Source organism: Psammomys obesus, unplaced genomic scaffold (assembly GCF_907164565.1).
Source record: "Psammomys obesus unplaced genomic scaffold, mPsaObe1.curated_primary_1811, whole genome shotgun sequence".
Taxonomy (NCBI): domain Eukaryota; kingdom Metazoa; phylum Chordata; class Mammalia; order Rodentia; family Muridae; genus Psammomys; species Psammomys obesus.
Window position 1 is genome coordinate 4,293,644 of NW_026588368.1, and position 16,716 is coordinate 4,310,359.

General features: G+C 41.2%; 1 protein-coding gene across 3 annotated transcripts in view; it reads right to left on the reverse strand.

Moving 5' to 3' along the window:
- The window catches only part of Adipor2 (adiponectin receptor 2), a 55,900-nt gene that overhangs the window by 6,998 nt on the left and 32,186 nt on the right, over positions 1-16,716 (reverse strand). For all 3 annotated transcript variants that reach the window (XM_055604119.1, XM_055604121.1, XM_055604120.1), the window contains exons 3-4: positions 7,695-7,814; positions 3,817-3,988 (exon numbers count right to left, since the gene is read on the reverse strand). In XM_055604119.1, coding sequence (XP_055460094.1) covers positions 3,817-3,988; positions 7,695-7,814 — 292 coding nt within the window. The remainder of the gene's footprint in view (positions 1-3,816; positions 3,989-7,694; positions 7,815-16,716) is intronic.

Sequence of the window (16,716 nt, forward strand, 5' to 3'; positions counted from 1 at the left end):
AATTGAGGATGTAATGAGGGCCTGCCAGCACACGCAAAGCTCTGGGTTTTACCTTTAAGAACCACATAAACCAGGGATGGTGGCACATACCTTAATCTTAGCATTTGGAAGGAAGAAGCAGGAAGATTACAAGTTTAAGGCCAGGAATGAATCTAAAGTAGCCTGGGATATATAAGACCCTGTCTTAGAAAGAAAAGAAGAAAATGAGGAGGAGGAAAAAGTAATTTTTCATTCATCTAAGGACCACTCCAAAAGGAAGCCAAAGAGTACAACTGCCCCTTAGATTTTAGCCAGAGACTCGTACAGTGTTGACACACATGCTGTAGGTGCTTTCAAAGCTCTACTCTACATTCGTTTACAGAAGCTGAAGAATCCTGTGTGGTCTCTGGTCCTCACTAGCTGACCAGCACACTAGTGTGAGAAACTCCATACTAACCATTTGCTTTGTTTGAGAATGGGTCTCACTACTATGTAGTCCTGGCTGGCCTGCAGCTCACTGCATAGACCAAACTCAAGACATCTGCCTGCCTGTCTCCTGAGGGCAGGGATTAAAGTTATGTTGCCAGCCCAACAGGCTCATATCTATTTTTGTTGTCTGGTTTTTGTGTTTTTAGTTTTGTGGACGTTTGTTTTTGTGCTAGACTGAACTCAAGCCCTCATAACATGCTAGGCAAGCACTCACCGCTGAGCAGTCCTCCTTTCTGTATTTTAAAATGATTTTTCTATTGTTATGTGTATGAGCATTTCACCTACATGTATGTCTGTGCAACATGTGTGTGGTGCCCACAGAGGCCAGAAAGGACACTGGATTCCCTTGTTGGAGTCACAGATGGTTTGTCAGCTGCCATCTGAGTGTTGGGAATCCAACTTGAGTCCTCTGCAAGAACAGTAAGTGCTCTTAATCACAGAGACATTTTTCTAGCCCCCCCTTTTTTTTGTATATATATATACATATATATATATGTATATATATATATATATATATATTTTTTTTTTTTTTTTTTAATTAACTAAGAGAAAAGTGCATGCACCATTTTACCAGGACAATTTTTCCCACTTTTCCAGATACTTTCACTGAACTGTCCAAACACACTCTAACATAGGCAGGCCTTGAATTTATGATCCTCCTGCCTCAGCCTCCCTTAGAGCTGTGCCACTAGGCCTGGCTTATACTCAGTTCTTAAACTTGTCTCCACAGTAAGATACCATGTTCTTGTTGCTTAGCAAAGGGCTAAGGGATGCATAGGCAGAAGCTGGTAAGTGATTCTATTTTAACATTTTAATTAATTCTAATCAGGTAAGGTAATTTAAATTAAAAAATTATCTGACTTCAGGGACTGTCTCTGACATGAACTCATGGGCTGGCTCTTTGACCACCGCCCCCTGAGGGGGAGCAGCCTTGCCAGGCCACAGAGGAAGACAATGCAGACAATCCTGATGAGACCTGATAGGCTGGGGTCAGAGGGAAGGGAAGGAGGACCTTCCCTAACAGTGGACTTGGAGAGGGACATGGGAGGAGATGAGGGAGGGAGGGTGGGACATGGGAGGGAATGAGGAGGGTTCTACAGCTGGGATACAAAGCAAACAAAATGTAATTAATGTAAAAAAATAAAAATTTAATTCAAAAAAATGAAGAAAAAAAATATCTGACTTAAATGCTACCAACAAACTTGATTATTCTCTATTCTACTCTCATTATACTGGCAGGAACCTGGAGGCGTAGTAGAAACTAAACCTGAGGTAAGAAACAAAAGTCAGGCCAGGAGGTGGTGGCACACACCTTTAGCCCCAGGCAAAGGCAGACAGCTCTCACGAGTTCTAGGCCAGCCTGATCTACAGAGCAAGTTCCAGGGTGGCCAGGGATACAGGCTACATACACAGAAAAACACTGTCTTGAAAATTAGCAAACGAAAGAAATGCAAGTCAAAGGGAGTACAGCCAGAGATGAGTACACCCCCAAGTCTGGACAACCATCAGGAATAACTGCAAGCCATCTTCTTCATTCCAAACAGAACCCTTGTACCTGCTGTCATCCACTATTCTCTGCTCCCTCCAGCACTAGACAAACACTAGCCTACTTTCTGTCTCTATGAATTTGCCTTTTCTGTACTTTGTATATACATGGAATCACACAAATATGTAGGCTGTTGCGTCTCTCCATTTAAATAACTTAAAGACTCACTCAGAATGTTGTAACAAACATCAGTAATTCACCCTTCTTATAGCCAAACTCTTTCTTAAAAAAAAAAAAAATCTTACTTCTACTTATTTGTTTCTGCACATGTGTGCAAGCCAGAGAAAAGTTTGTAGGAACCATTTTTCTCCTTCTATCATTATAGGTCCTGGGGATTTAACTCAGGACAGAAGATCTGGAGACAACAGCCTTTACCTGCTGACCATCTCACTGACCCCCCAAACAATGTCTACTTCCATCAGGGTATGCCACACATATTCAGTTCATCTATTCAGCAGCTGGTTGTTTATATAAATAATGCTGCTAAAGCATTCATGTACATCTTATTGAATACTCAACAGAAGTAAAACAGCCAGTGACTGTTAACTTTCTGACAAACTTCCTACTACACTGTTTTCCACAGGTGCTGACCCACTTTTCATTTCTACCAGCAACACTAGCAACATTTCTCCATATTCCTGATCGAGATTTACTTTCCATTTTCTTGATCATAGCAATCCTGGAGGGAATAAAATGGTATCTCGTTGTATTTATCTTTCTATCTGTCTTATATTTCCTAAATGACTGATAAAAACACACCTTTTCCAAGTACATGTTTGCCATCTATCTATATACTTTACAGAAATATCTACAGAGAAGTTTTACTGCACCCCCACAAAAGGGTGGGCTGTTTATATTGGCTTATAAGAGTCCTATGGTAGACTAGATATAATATGATCTGTAAATATTCTCTCGCTCTGTGGGTTATCTTTTTAGCTTTCTTGACAATATTCTGTAACATATACTTTTTAAATTTTGACAAATCCAATTTATTCTTTCTTTGGATGCATACACTTTAGGTATCAATTCTAAGAAACTGTTACCTAATTCGGGTCACCAAGACTTAACATCTGTGTTTCTGCTTTTTTGAGGCTGAGACAGAATCTCACTACACAGCACAGGCTGACCTGATATTGACAATCACGTCTCACTTCCCAGGTGCCTGGGATCACACACATATGCTACCATGTCTAACCCTACTTTGATCTTCTGTATAATAGCTACCTCAGCTATACTGCTCCTTCTACTGAAAAGATTATCCTTTCTCCCATTGTATTCTTTAATGAAAAAAAATCATAATTGAAAAATATCCATTTCATATTCTATTCACAGCAACTGAAATTTAACTGCAAATAACCTAAGTAATGACTGAAAAGAAAATCTGCTTACTTTTTAATACATATTCTTCTCACTGCTTATTAAAATACTGTTTAGAATACCGTTTTACAGCAATTCTCACCTCTCCTTTGAGGCCACCATGCAAAGACTCAGAAAGAAGACAGACATGAGGCGCACACCACCAACTGCAGGAAGCTGACAAGGAACAAAGTCTAGACTAGCCTGAGACACAAAGTAAGAGCCTATCTCAAATCAAAACTCTGGGAGAGAAAAAGGTAAGTTGGTTGTAATAAAGTCACAGGACAAGTTAGGATTATTAAAGAGTGAAAAAATGAGAAATCATCACTGAAAATCTGAAAGGAGGGAGGTAAACTCAATCATATTTTTCAAGTCCTCACTTATTCCCAATATATATGAAAATCAAAGAAACTAAAGTAAATCACTAATTTCATTATACCACATACCTAGGAGATGTGTCCAAATGTTGCCCGTCTCCGTGTGTATTCTGAAAATACTCTTAAAACAGGCCCGGAAAGAAGGCATAGGAGGCCGATGTCCGTGGAGAAGGAAATCATTATCCTTAAGCCAATCTGGTAGCACATCATGAGGGATCACTCGCCATCGCCCTTCCCATACCTATGATCCATTGAAAAAAAAAAAAAATCCATTGTTATCACACATATTCGGACGTCAGTTGTCATTTAGCAACACTGTTCCCAAACAACTTTTACCATAACATCTTATATTGTTTAAAAAAAATGACAAAAATGTATTTCTAAGTGGTAGGCTTTGTTAGGAATTAAGAATTTGTTAGGAATTAGGAATTTGTTCATACAAAAAATTATAGAATCAGCTTCATGTTTTTCTAAAAGGTCTCCCCCTTCTTTCTGCTACAAGAAAACTCAGGTGTTAAATGAAAAAGGCACAGAGGTTAAGAAATTTGGGGTTGGGCTGAAGAGATGGCTTAGCCATTAAAGGCTGGGCTCACAACCATAAATATAAGAAATTTGGGGTCTCTGATATTAACTAGTATGAGTTTAATCATTTTAAAAAATCTCTTTTTTAAAATGAGGCTTAGTTTCTTACCTATAAAATGAGGATAACAGTGAAAACCTAATGAATTCTAAGGATCAAATAAATGGCATACAGACCTCACATGAGTTTACATTGCTAGCATTCCCCCTGGGTTGGATGCACCTTTTTTTTTTTTAAACCTCCCTGGCAAAATAATCGCCTCTGCACAATCAGAACTGCACCCCACCCAACCTACTGAGGAAAGAAAGATCAGGACCTTTATACTGCCTCCTAAGAAAGTCTGTTCACTGTACCCTATTTGATAATCAACTTCACCCAGAATCCAGCAGCAAAGAAGTTTTCACTACTGTGCCCTGCTGTGCTTCCATCTAATACACTATAAAGCTAAATCCCTGCCCTGCAGACTATCAATGCAGATGCTGAGACTTATGGGCAACCTTTGGGCAGAGTGCAGGGAATCTTAGGAAAGAAGTGGGAAACAGTAAGATCTGAAGAGGACAGGAACTCCACAAGGAGAGCAACAGAACCAAAAAATCTGAGCACAGGGGTCTTTCCTGAGACTGCTATTCCAACCAAGGACTACGCATGGAGATAACCTAAGACCCCTGCACAGATGTAGCCCATGGCAGTTCAGTATCCAAGTGGGTTCCATTGTAATAGGAACAGGGACTGTCTCTGACATGAACTGATTGGCCTGCTCTTTAATTACCTCCCCCTGAGGGGGAAGCAGCATTACCAGGCCACAGAAGAAGACAATGCAGCCACTCCTGATGAGACCTAATTGACTAGGATCAGAAGGAAGGAAAAGAAGTCCTCCCCTATCAGTGGACTTGGGGAGGGGCATGCGTGCAGAAGGTGGAGGAAGGGAGGGATTGGGACGGGAGGAGGGAGAAAACCACAGGGGGGATACAAAGTGAATAAAGTGTAATTAATAAAGAATTTTTAAAAAAAGCTAAATCCAACTACAAATTATTAAGACTTGAAAGACTTTTCCCCACTATCCCTTGGGGGGTCTTGGCACAAAGCAAACAGCTAAGCCACATAAACTGGGCTCTCCTCCCCATTACACAGAAAGATTGTCACTTGTCCACTACTGTGCCCCTTTCTTTCACTCCACAACCTCCTGTTCTCTGATCTCTTATTTCCTTACTGGAAACTATAAAGTGTTCCTCACTGTGACACTTCTATTCTCCCAAGGAAAGTTCCAATTTCAGAAGAGATGCAACCCTCCTATCTATTAAATCAGTCTTATCCCTTCCCTCACCCCCTTTTATCTCTTATACACTCCAGTTCAAAATTCAGGGTCTATGCTCATTGAGCCTAACCTGGTCATTCTATAGACAGTCCTAAAGTAAAGTAAAATAAGCCAAGATGACTCTCATCTTGAATGTTTCCTGCTAGCACTTCAGTTATCCCATGTAGCTATGGAGGACTGCTTCCAAGACCTTCTGTGGACTGAACATTCTGCAGGTGCCTAGGTCCTTAAAATGGCACAGTGCAAGATCCAAGGATAGCTGTGCAGATGACAACCGACTTTTCTAAATACTTCATTCTTCTCTTAAAATGTTATTTTCCTCAAATAGGGTCTCACTATACTGCTTAAGATGGCTGTGAATTGATGGGCTAAATAAAGTGATCCTCCTGTCTCAGACTATCAAAAAGCTGGAATTAGATATAATAAAACTACCATGAGAGGGAAAGGAAACAACAATATTTTTCTAACACTAGCCATTTCCCTCTCAAGATATAGAAAAGAACTTATACCTGTATATACACACATATATGAACACAAGGGTGGGAGAGGGAGGAAGACTTACAATGACTTGCATACCTAGTTGTGATGGTTAGTTTTGCTAGAATCACCAAGAGACTCTTATTGAGAGGTTAACTAGATCAGCTTGGCCTGTGAATGTTTGTGGAGGACTGTCTTGATTTTATTAACCAAGCTGATTACATAACTTGATTACATTAATTGAAAAGGCATGTCCCAAAATTGTAGGAGGTACCATTCCCTTGGGTTGGGTCCTAAACTGATAAGAGTAGAAAATGCAAGCTGAGCCCAGGTATGCATGAATTCATTCTCTCTGTTCTTGACCATGGGTGTGAGTGTTTCAAGTGCCAGATGCCACGGCTCCCCAATTAATGATGAACTCTAATCTGGAATTGTGAGCTAAAATAAAACCCTTTCTCTCCTAAATTGTTTTGTCAGCGTATTTCATCACAGCAAAAGAAATGGAAGAACAAAAACTGGTACCAGAAGCAGGATCACTGCAATGAACCTGATGGCACAATTCTTGCTCCCTTTGAGTTAGTTTTTGTATGTTTTTACTGGAATGTGGAAGAGTTTAGAACCACAAGCTAGAAAATCCATTGAATGCTGTACACAAAACTTAGTAAGTTGTACTTGTGGTGACTGGAAAGAACGCGGAGAGAAATACAAATAGCGGAGGCTTGGTTCATGAGCTCTCAGAGGGGAGCAAGGATTCTACCAAGAACTTGCAAAGTGGGAATCTGACCAAGAATCTGGCTTCCTTCTGCCCAGGTCCTGAGAACCTAAGTGAAGTTGATTTTCTTGTAATAATAAACTATAACTTAGAACTATGGCTAAAATAAAATCTTTCTCTCTTAGGTTGCTTTTTGTCAGAGTATTTCAAAACAGCAACGAAACAAGCTAACAGATAAGCAGTTGCTTATCTGACTAAAAAGACCACCAGGTCTCTTTTGTTCTTCAACAAGGAACTTCAATTCTAGCTACCATTTGAAAAAGAAAAATCCTACAATGGAGGTTAGGGACTCAGACAATGAATCACAAAACCACTTAAGAGAAAAAAAAAGATACTAGCTGCACAAAAAATACTAAATGTACCTGAAATTTTTGAAATTTCAACCTCAGCAGCTTTATTACCTGTAGAATCTCCAGAAATAGCAACAACACTGTCCACATTAAACAGAGCAGCTCTGGATATGAGTTTTTGTTTGTTTGTTTGTTTGTTTTTTTAAATAGCTCTAGCACAATCACTCCAAATTATTTCATCCTGTCTTCCCTAACCTACATTTATTCTTCCAACTTGTATCAGGAGAGATTTACATCCCAATTGGACATTCTGGTTATGTAACAACTTTGAACACTACGTTTTACATGTGTGTGATGAACAAAGTTAAAGTCAGGAAAATTCTTTGTCCCCTTCTTACCATGGATTTCCCCCTCAAGCAGCACAATAAGCAAAGGCCTGCCATCTTCTTTCAATGTCTGTTTGGGAAAGGCTGAATCGACAGCATGAAAAATCACAAGAAACTGTAATCTTACCTTACAAACGAATTCTTCCATTCTTTCCATTGCATGATGGGCTTGTAGGAGAGGAGACATGCCCATAAACCCTTCATCTTCCTGGGAATTGTCATCATTACACTCAAGTTCCTCGGAGCTCTGCAAAGACAGTAACAGTCAAAGATAGGACCAGTCAACATGCTTTTGCAAATGCAAAGGTTTTAAAGTCAAGCCCCAGTCAAGCATCAACAATACAGTGGGCAGTAACTTCACTGTAAACCTATTAGTATTAAAAATGAAGTCAGATATGATAGTGCACATCCCAGAGGAGGCAGGCTGATCTCTTATGAGTTTCAGGTCAGCCAGGGGCTACATAGTGAGAACCTGTCTCAAAAAAACCAGACCCAAACCAAAATAAGACAAAAATACAAACAAGTCAAAAACACATTTCTCAATTCTAAGAGATAAACAATAGCCTACTATAACAGCATCCCTATGTTCACTTCACAATCTATTCCTCAAATAGCTGTATTAGTTTCCTTTCGATTTTCCTTCCACGGGCCAGTCATAGTTGGATGACCTGAACTTGATCCCTGAAACCCACATAATGGTAGATGGAGAGATCAAACTCCACAAGGTTACATGCTGACCTCCACATGTATACCCTGGCACATGTGCCCCAACCCCTGCCACAGCAAGCACTTACACAGATAATTTTAAATCGCCTTTGACAAAGTTCAACATCCCCTTGTGATAAAGGCCAAGGAAAAACTAGAAGCTGAGGCAGGATGATTATGAATATCAGAACAACTAGACCCTGGGTTTAAAAAAGAAAAAAAGGAAGAGGAGGAGGAGAAGAAAATTTCTACTTCCGCACCTCAATTTAGGGGCTCAGCAGACAGCTTATCAAGACCGACCTGGCTGCATTAGACCCTGTCAAACACCGAGAACACCACCAAACAAACAAAAACCATACAATTAAAATTATCAGGAAAGGAAAACATATATGCCATGATCCTCATCTAATGGAATTACTCTGAGTATGTAGTTCTGAAATTTCAGTCAAGACAAAAATAAAAGTGAAGGTACAATGGATCATGCCTACAATTCCAGCACACAAGAGGCTGAGGCAAGATTTCTTCAAGTCCCAGGCCAGCCTGGGCCACACCCTGTTTCAAAACCCAAATACTACCCCCCAACACACACACACACACACACACACACACCACCAAATGGTTCCAACCTCCGTGAGGGGTTGAAAATGGATCAGTGGCCAAAATGGAAACACCTTGTGCAGATGTCAATTTTTTCAAGGAGTTTCACAGCAGAATAGAATACAGCTAGATAGGAATTACAGCAGGAAGGACTTACTTCCAAGCTGAGAACGGCAGAAGGTGGGTGCTCACAGGAACTAATAAAGCACAAGGCCTGGGAATGAGCTCACTGGAAACCAGCTTCTCTTTTTCTTTTCTTTCTCCCTACAAACCCTGAGGTTTTGTTGTCGTTTTATTTTGTTTGAGATAGGGTCTCATTATATGGCTCTGGCTGTCCTGGAACTATGTAGACCAGCTGGCCTCAAACTCACAATAGAGATGCCCATGCCTCTTCCTCCTGAGTACTGGGATTAAAGGTGTGGGGCACTACGCCTCGATGGAGCTTTTCTAAGAGGATAAACATAGCCTTTCTACTACGATGAACAGCAAAGGTGATAGAAATGGTGAAAGTAGGTTTACAGAACTGGAATGAAAGAAGCAGAGGTCTTGGCTAGTGATTTCTGACCTCTCAGTTTTAAATCAGATAAGGAGAATGCATAGAATATGGATGCTTGAAAAGAATGAAAAAGGTGCTGTTGTGGTTTGAATGAGAAACACCGCCCACAGGCTCCAGTAGATGAACATATGATTCCCCACTGGTGAATTTTGGGAGGTTTAAGGGCTGCAGCCTTGATGTAGAAAGTATGTCACTAGGGATGAGCTCTGAGAGCTAAAGCCTTTCAATTCACTCTTCTACCTAGGATAAAGGATGTACACTCTCAGCATCCTGTTCGTACCACCATGCCTACTACCCGCTGCCATGCCTCCCTGTCATGGAACTGTAAGCACAAATTAACTAACTTCCTTCTGTAAGATGCTTTGGTCATGGTATTTTATCAAAACAACAGAAAGGTAATTAATACAGATGCTGAAAGCACTGGTGAATATGATGATAGGGTCTCCCAGATTCAGACCAAAGAGACAGATTCAGAAAGGAATGGCCCAGGGCCCTGGCTCAATCTTCAGAATAGGCTCCTAGCCCTAATCTATCCTTAAAAAAAAAAAAGTTTATTTTAGATATATAATTGTTTGTCTGTGTGTATGAATGTGCACCATATGCATGCCTACTGCCAGCCAAGATCAGGTGTTGAAACCTCCCCCCCCCTTCCCGGGGACTGGAGTTACAAACCATTTGTAAGCCGCCATATGGATGCTGGGAAGTGAGTTCAGGTTCTCTGCAAGAGAAGTGTTCTTAACCACTGAGCCAACTCTCCAGCCCCACCAAAATTCATCCTTATAAACCATGGTCTATGTATGTATTTTCTTCTCTTGTTATACATGTAATGATTGGCAGAGCCCAGAAAGACTGGCAGGTGGCACAACAAATAGGGCAGCTCCCTGAGAGATTCCAAGGCAGTTGACAGAGCAGCAGTTTGGAAGGCATAGGGAAGTTCCCAGGACAGGAACAGGCTTCTCCAAGAGGCTAAGGGATTCAGCTGTGGCCCCAGCAGCAGCACAATCTAACTGCTAACCGGCTGCTTTAGAAGTAAGTCTTTTACGCAGAAATTGGATCTCGGTTTTCTAACTTATCAAACAGTAATAGCTGAGCCAGGTTGTGAGGTCATTCTAAAGACTGAGTCCAAAACTACTGTGTCTATAGGAAAATGCTCCATGAAAGCGTAGTTTCTCCTTGTCCCCCTCCGCTGCTTTGGCCCTTCCTGATCATCCAGCCCGTTTGGCAGGGCATCAACTAGTGTGGTGCCCACCTCTTCTGCCGCCTGAGCTTGAACTGCTCCAGTGTCCCCTGACGCTTAAGGAGTGATAATGTTCACACAGCACATTTATGATAAATCTTTTTCAATTTTTTGTAATGCAGTCTTATCACACTGTAGGCTCAAGCTCTCCTGTTGCTGTGTAGCCCAGGCTGGCTTTAAACTTGCTGCACTCCCTCTGGCTCAAGTTCCTCAGTGCTGGTATTACAAGATTGGGTGGGTAACTATGCCTAACAGACTTTTTTTTGTTGTTTGTTTGTTTGTTTTGTTTTGTTTTTGGTGTGTATGTGTGTATGAGAAAGAGAAAGAGAATGAGACTATGCCACAGTCATGTGTAGAGGGCAGGGGTCAGCTCTATAAAACTGGTTCTCTCCTTTCACTAAAGGTCAGGATTATACAACAAGCACTCTACCCACAAGCCACCCCACCAGCTCTGCAAGAAATTCTGAAGTGAATTCTAACATTCGATCCAGCATGGACACACACTGAAGATTTCATGTTAAATGAGATTAGCAGTCACTGAAGGATAAATACTCCAGTATTTCACCTACCTGTAGTCAAATTTGACTAACAAAAAGCAAAATGGTGATTCTCAGGGGCTAAGGGAAATGGCAAAGGTCAAACAATGTTTAACAGGTTGCGTTTCAGTTTAGGAAGATGACAAAGTTCTAGAGATGGATCAGGCTTGTGGTTATGCACTTAACTACCACAAAAATGCACACTTAAAATCATTTAAATCCTGGATTTTATATCGTGCACACCTTACAACAACTTTTAAAAACTAAGGTATTTATTTATTAACCACTTCAAAGCTAAAATTAAATGAATGGTATTCTGTAATTTTTAAAAATACAGGTAAAGTTGGCAAGTCAGAGTAGTGCACACCTTTAATCCTAGCACTTGGGAGGCAGAGGCAAGAAGATCTCAGTGAGTTTGAGGCCAGCATAGCCTACAGAGAGAGTTATAGGCCAACTGTGGCAGTTTGAATAGGTTTGGCCCCCACAGATTCATGTGTTTGAATGCTTGGGGGAAAGGTGTAGATCTCATCAATAGAATACGTACCTGGCAAGCATGAGGTCCCTCTCAAATACATACATGCAGACCCCACACCACACATACATGTATAAAAGAAGACACAAAATTACCCAAAAAGTTAAAAAAAAATTTTTTCAAGAAGACCTAAGAATAGTTTACCTTTCTGTAGAGATAATGCATGCAGCCCCACCAGCATGAGGCTCCCTGAGTGGGCAGTGTTATCACTATGAAGTCAGGGTGGCAGTTTTACCTAGAGTTGAAGATGGAAGAGGAGTCATGTGCTCTATGTACTTCCTAACAACACAGACAAGGGACTACTTACAATTTTCTTAGCAAAGGTCTATAGAGATTCTTTTATGAAGCCTGCACTTGTCCGAAGGCTGAGAATACACTGACATTTTTTCCTTAGGTACTGATGAATAAACTGAGGGCATTATGCTCACTAGACTATTGGATGACTAGAAATAGCCATATACAAGGAGAATTTCTAATGTTACTTGTTTCTTCCATTCTTCATTTATCAAATATAATTATGTCCACATTAACAAAATACGCTATGCTGGATGATATGGGCTGTGTAAACATGAAGGCAACACTTCATAATCTAAAAAGAAGAGATGAGATCTACAGTTCAGATTTCAATTTGGAGGGGCTGTACCAGAGGAGATGACCTCTGCCATAGACTGAACCAGGGGAGGAGGAAACATACATGGTAGAAGGTAGTGTTGCTTGTCTAGGGGCTGCACTGCCAGGAAAAACTGCTCAGAGATATGAAACTTAAAACAGGCTTCCTGGACTCAGGTTACTCAGCAACTGCTCACTTTCTGATCTTCTTTTTCCCTAGTGTTGTGTGCGGGCACAGGGGGTGGAATGGGGAATAGAAATATGAATGAGAATTTAAGCATGTGTGTGCATGTGACAGTATACAGGTGAAGAAAACTTTAGATGCAGGAAGGCCCTCACCTTCTACATTGAGACAGCATCTTTCTGTTATATTACCACTAGGCCAGGCTTCCTCACCTACACACTTCCATGGAATCACCTGTCTCTGCCTGGCATATCCCAGAAATGCTGGCACCACAGACACTCCCACTATGTTAGTGTTTTATGTGGGTTGAGGGAACTCAAAATCAGGTCCTACAGTTTGTATGGCAAGCACTTTAACCCACTGAGCCATCTCCACAGCTCCTGATCCTGACTTCTTGCCTTGCTTTCTTTTCTAGGTGTTGTCAAGTATCTGGCCTTTTCCTGAGAAATAGGAGAACATGACGATAGTAGTGACCATTGCAATGCTCCCTGTGCTGTACACAGTGGCAAGAGAAAAATCTGGCTACTACATTGGGCGGATACTATGGCTTGGCCTCTCCTACATATACAGCATATTGATATGTGTGGTCCAGCTGCCCTGGAACAACATCCATGAAGAGTTCAACTGCCATGGAAATATCACCTACCTTTGTCTTGTGGAGTGTTTTGAACAACTGTTTAGTATTCCTATCACAGGAATGTGGTACTATTTCTACTTCATCTTTATAGCCTTCCTCTTTCTCATGGAATTCTTAATGGCTCAGATTAGACATAAACACGCCAAGGTGAAGGTAAAGTCCATGCAGAAGACAGAGAACAGTGAGGAAATGAAGGCAATCAAAAATATATTCTTCGTAAACTTCCACCAAGAGAAGAAGCTGTTATACTTGTATCTCCTCCACTTCCTCCTGCAGGTCAGCATCCAGGTTGTGTTTTTGTGTGTCCTCACATTCAAACACTTGCCCATAGCAAGTCAAGGCAACATTCACTGCAGCACCAACAGCTGTTCTACCCCCTTTCACTGCGTAATGACATACACCGCTGTCAAGAAGATGACCATCTATACCCTCATCACCATGTCCATCCTGATCATTGTCTTTGGCACAAGTTACTTCATATACTGCATCCATCACTACCTAGTGGCAGCTCGTTCAGCTTCCAAGATTCTAATTTACTGAAATTTGTAAGAGATGACATAGTTACTAAAGTTCTTTCTCCTTCACACAAGGAAGTTTATGTCCCTCTCAATTTTGTTATTTCAGAAAAAGCCTCTTCCTAACCTTCTTTGGGTTTTGACTTATAAGAAATAAGCATCTATCGAGAGTGGCACACACCTTTAATCACAGCACTGGAGAGGCAGAAGACAGGTAGAATTCAAGGCCAGTCTGGCCTACATGGTGAGTTCCAGGCCAGCTAGGGCTACATAGTGAGAGCCTAGCTTAAAAATAAAATTAAATAAATAAACAAATCATAAATAAACCATAAAGCCAGGTAAAGTGGCTCATTTGTAATCCCAGCACTCAGGGAGGCAGAGAGAGGCGGATCTCTGTGAGTTCAAGGCCAGCCTGGTCTACAAAGTGAGTCCAGTACAGCCAAGGCTATACAGAGAAACCCTGCCTCAAAATAATAATAACAATAATAAAATTAATTTTTTAAAAAAGCATAAATAAAATATGACTTAAAAAATTCACCCGTTTTTATCTCAGTGCCAGGTTAGGGTCATCTGATTCTGAGAGGACAAGAACATACATTTCTTCAATAGTCACCTATAGGGTGGCTTCAGCTCCTTTTCCTGAAGCATAGGAAGATAAGTAGCTAGTAAAGGCCATTTGCAGCCAAAGAACCCACTTTAAGCCTGGGTCTGTCACCTCTCAGAACTTCACTCCACAGGAGCCTTCAGATGTCAGCTGCTCAGTGGGGTCAACGAAACTGTGCTTAATCTCAGTTGTAGCTGAAAGCAGAACTGATTTTTGCTTTCTGAACAGTTTCCATGGAAGAAGAGAATAAGGTTAACCAGTGGAGGCAGCTTGCCAAAGTGTGGTCACACCCTTCCCAGGCCAAGGTTACATCACCTTCCTCTCCAGTCTGAGATGAAAGATCCTGGATGCTAGCTCCTACAAAGGTGTCTATAATCCAAGAGTGATCCTCTAGGAAACATATCCAGGTGAGGACAGGGCAGGCTAGACCAGACCTGTACTCACCCATAGGCAAAGAAACAGAGGATATCAAGTTCCATTAACTGACAAAGGCTGGCTCCATGGTGTGACCACCCACCTTCATTGTCCAAAATGAACAGGGCTGAAGTGAGGACCTGGTGCCAGAAAAGGTCAGTGTCAAGAGCTGGGAAAAAAGAAAGAACAAGGAGATGGCCCTGGGAACCACTTGGGTATGAAGTGATGTGGAAAGCCAGAAGCATGTGACCCTGCCAGCTCCTCCCAAAGGCTTGAGGAACGGTATGTAACATTCTCCATAACATAATCTTCCATAACACCATGTTGTGTGCTGCCCTGTGGCTGCTTTCCCGCAATGATCTATTCACTTAGTCAGTGTGAGCCAGTACTGGACAGAGATGGCTTTGGTGATCTCAGAAAGCAAACACTAGAGGGAGAAGGCAGTAACAGCAGGAGAAGAGGCTAAAGACTGCCTCAGGATCCATAAGCTGCTCAAGCCCAGAATCAGATAAGAGGAGTAAGGGCCATCTTCTTGCCAGCTAGACTAAAACAAAGAAAAACTGGGAACGAAATCTATGTGGAAATATCTGAGAATAGTAGCCATCAACATAACCTATGACTGTTTAAACTGGTATCCCCAATTGCTACCATCCTAAATTATTACGAAACAAGCTATATGAAGGACTCACTCCTGATTTACAGAAGTGATTTAAACAATAGGGAGAGCTGGAGTGTATTTTTTAAGTGGTATAGCACTTGCCTATCATATACAAAGCCCCAGGTCTGACCTTCAGCACCTTAAAACCAAACCAAATCAATCAAACACAAAGTAGGGAATTACTTTTTCTATTTAGAATGTATTAAGTATATTATAAAAAGCCAACTTTGATCAGTGCCTACACATTGATTCTGCTTCTTGCGGCATGAACGGTTTTTATTAGTTGTTTGGTTTCGTTCCAAAAAAGAAAAAAAGAGGAGCTGGAGAGATGGCTCAGTGGTTAAGAGCACTGCCTGCTCTTCCGAAGGACTGGGGTTCAATTCCCAGCACCCACATGGCAGCTCGCAACTGTCTGTCATGCCCATTCCAAGGGATCTGACACCTTTATTAAAAAAAAAAAAAAAAGACAATTTTTTATATACTAGCTTGTATATGCATGCACATGAATATATATATATTCATGTACTATGCATGTACATAGTACATGAGACCCAGCCTCACAAACCAAAAGGTTTTAACTTAAAAATAATTTAGGGGATGGAGAGATAGCTCAATGGTTAGGAGCACTGTCTGTTCTTCCAGAGGTCCTAAGTTCAATTTCCAGCACCTGTATGGTGGCTCACAACCATCTATAGTGGGATCTGATGTCCTCTTCTGCCATGCAGGCATACATACAAATGGAGTCGCCTGTTGCTAAGCCTGAAGACCTAACTTTTTGGGTTTTTTAGATGTATTATTTATACAGTATCTGCCTACACGCCAGAAGAGAGTACCAGATCTCATTATAGATGGTTGTGAACCACCATGTGGTTGCTGGGAATTGAACTCAGGACCTTTGGAAGAACAGCCAGTGCTCTGAACCTCTGAGCCACCTCTCCAGCCCCTTTTCATTTTTTTTTTTTTTAACTTTTTTTTTTCCTGAAGGCCTAACTTTAACCCCTGGGATCTACAAGGTAGGAGAGAACCAACTCCCCAAAGTGGTCTTCTGATTTCTACATATGTACCATAGCACATACATTCCTGGAAAAACAAATGCAATTTTTAAAGAAAACATTTAGGGGCCGGAGAGATGGCTCAGTAGTTAAGAGCACTTGCTGCTCTTGTAGAGGACCTGGGTTCAAGTCCCAGCACCCTCATGGTGAATCACAACCATATGTAACTCCCAGTTCCTGGGAATCTGTCCCTCTTCAGACTTCTGCATACACAAAACACACATGTGGTACAGACATACACAGACAAAATACCCATACATATTTTTACTAAGTCAACATCTCCACCTCTCCTCTGGAAAACCACACACATTGT